The sequence below is a fragment of the Cupressus sempervirens genome, chromosome 6 (assembly GCF_028749045.1).
Source record: "Cupressus sempervirens isolate cs-2001-9-10 chromosome 6, ASM2874904v1, whole genome shotgun sequence".
NCBI classification, from domain to species: domain Eukaryota; kingdom Viridiplantae; phylum Streptophyta; class Pinopsida; order Cupressales; family Cupressaceae; genus Cupressus; species Cupressus sempervirens.
This window is the reverse complement of record NC_143123.1, coordinates 490,796,369-490,798,365: the sequence shown is the minus strand read 5'-3', so window position 1 is coordinate 490,798,365 and position 1,997 is coordinate 490,796,369. Positions and strand designations below refer to the sequence as shown.

General features: G+C 32.7%; 1 protein-coding gene across 1 annotated transcript; it reads right to left on the bottom strand.

Moving 5' to 3' along the window:
- Positions 1 to 734: 734 nt before the first annotated feature.
- LOC149553172 (uncharacterized) lies at positions 735 to 1,280 on the bottom strand. The gene has a single exon (XM_089790298.1). The coding sequence runs from the start codon at positions 1,278 to 1,280 to the stop codon at positions 735 to 737; it is 546 nt and encodes a 181-aa protein (XP_089646424.1).
- Positions 1,281 to 1,997: the final 717 nt, after the last annotated feature.

Genomic DNA, 1,997 nt, shown 5'->3' with positions numbered 1-1,997 from the left:
AAATTAATCCAAATATACAAATTCGGCCAGATTGCTTCGAAAGATTGTATATATGAGTAGAAGATACCATTATTTGTCATCTTCTTCCATCTCCTTCGCTATACTAGGCATTGAAGATGCTATTACTACTGTACTTTGATAGGCATGTATATCTGCAACTAATAAATTTATAAATAATTCAAAAATAAATTAAAAAGTTATATCAACTTCCAGTAGCTTCCCTCTAATACGGTGCATATTTACAAAAGTATTGAATCGGTGCAAATTTATGAACTGATAGAAGCTTTGTCAAATTACCATTTCCTAATTTAAATAGTTATAATTGATTGATATATGATGTATCACCCTTTTTATATGGCATCTAGCATATAAACAACCAATACAAAAATTACAATATAATTGCTGAGGATGAGGTTTTTGTTTAATTATGACATTGAATAAGATTCCAATCTCAAGAAATGTGATATAAAGAACCAAACTGGAATCATATCTTGAACAGTTGTTCAACTGAATAGACATCCCATTTAACCAAAGAGATGCCAAAATAAACCCATGCTCTAATTTCAGATACCAAAATAAATTCATGAATAATATAAATCCATCCTTAACAAAGATATTACAAGCCTAATTAAAAACAATTCGAAGGATTGTTATAATAACACATTGCTTAAAAACTATTTCATCACCTTAGATTAACAAAGATGCTAATATCTAATTGAATTCATAAAAAAAACTCATTCTTCTTCTAAAATTCTTTCTAAACACGGTCTCCACTCTTTCAACGGAAGAAATGAAACATCTTGGTGCAGATCCTTACTCTCAAACTGCTTCACCAAAAGCTCTTCCACTAATTTAACATTCAAATGATCATTTGAAACTAAATCTTTGAGCTGTTTCTTTGAGACTGCAAATTTGATCCTAATGCCTTTCTCTGCTTTCACTGCATGATCTCCATAGGAATTAGAAGCCACATCCTCTGCTACTCTTTCCTTGTCTCCACCACCACAATTTCTCTGTGCTGAGAAGCCTTTCTGATCAACTCCATCATGTGATATTGGAATAAGGTAATAAAGCTCACCGCCCACCAATTCATAATCAATGGGAAGACCATCACCAACTTTCTCTGAATGAGCAACCATGAAATTCTGATCATGATCCATGAGAAGATCTCTTACAACAAGAGGAGGATAGTATTCTAACAACTTTCCATCCAGCTTCATAACCTTTATAAACTGTTTCTCAGTTTCTGCATAAACCTTACATCCCATGCAATTCCCCATTATTTATCTATGTATTGTTGTAAAAGTGGAAGTATAAATGTATAAGAAATGTTGTATATTGCAGACCAAATTAGTCCCAATAAATGAAATGGATAACCCAACAGAATACAAAACACTTATTGTTTTGTTGCAGACCCAGAAAGAAATGTTATGCAGCGGGTAACCAGAGTATCAAAGAGATCTTCAAATGTTTCTATTTCTCCTTACTGATAATCAAGCATCACATATAAGGAAGGAAAACAAAGGTTTTTCGATCTCAAACTGTTACATGATTAAGAAAAATATGTGGTTGACACTAAGAACAACACGAGTCAAATCTCATATATTATTTTTTTAAATAGTAGTTAAGAAATGTGTAGACTTTTGTTTGAGAAAAAGAATTTGTGAGGTGTTTCTTATTCATGAAATAGTCAAGGTTGGCCTCCCATTGGCTACGTGGAATCTTAATAAATGCGTGAAGATGAAATACGTGGAAATGCGAGAAGGAAAGGAAATAAACTATAAATCTCCATCCAATGACTGTCGGCTGTCTTTCTATGCATCTAAACGTGTTGATCTCGCAATTTGGAAAATAACTCTATTCTAGAATTTCAATTTCAACCCACACTAACTGCTCCTTATATTTCATTTTCTGAGATTATTTACCAAGTCCCTTCCCCTTAAAAGATGTGTCACGTCGCCGCACACTATTTGACTCTAAATTTAGAAGAATTAGAA

Coding starts and splice junctions, on each gene's coding strand:
- LOC149553172 (XM_089790298.1), bottom strand. CDS start 1,280: ATGGGGAATTGCATGGGATGTAAGGTTTATGCAGAAACTGAGAAACAG.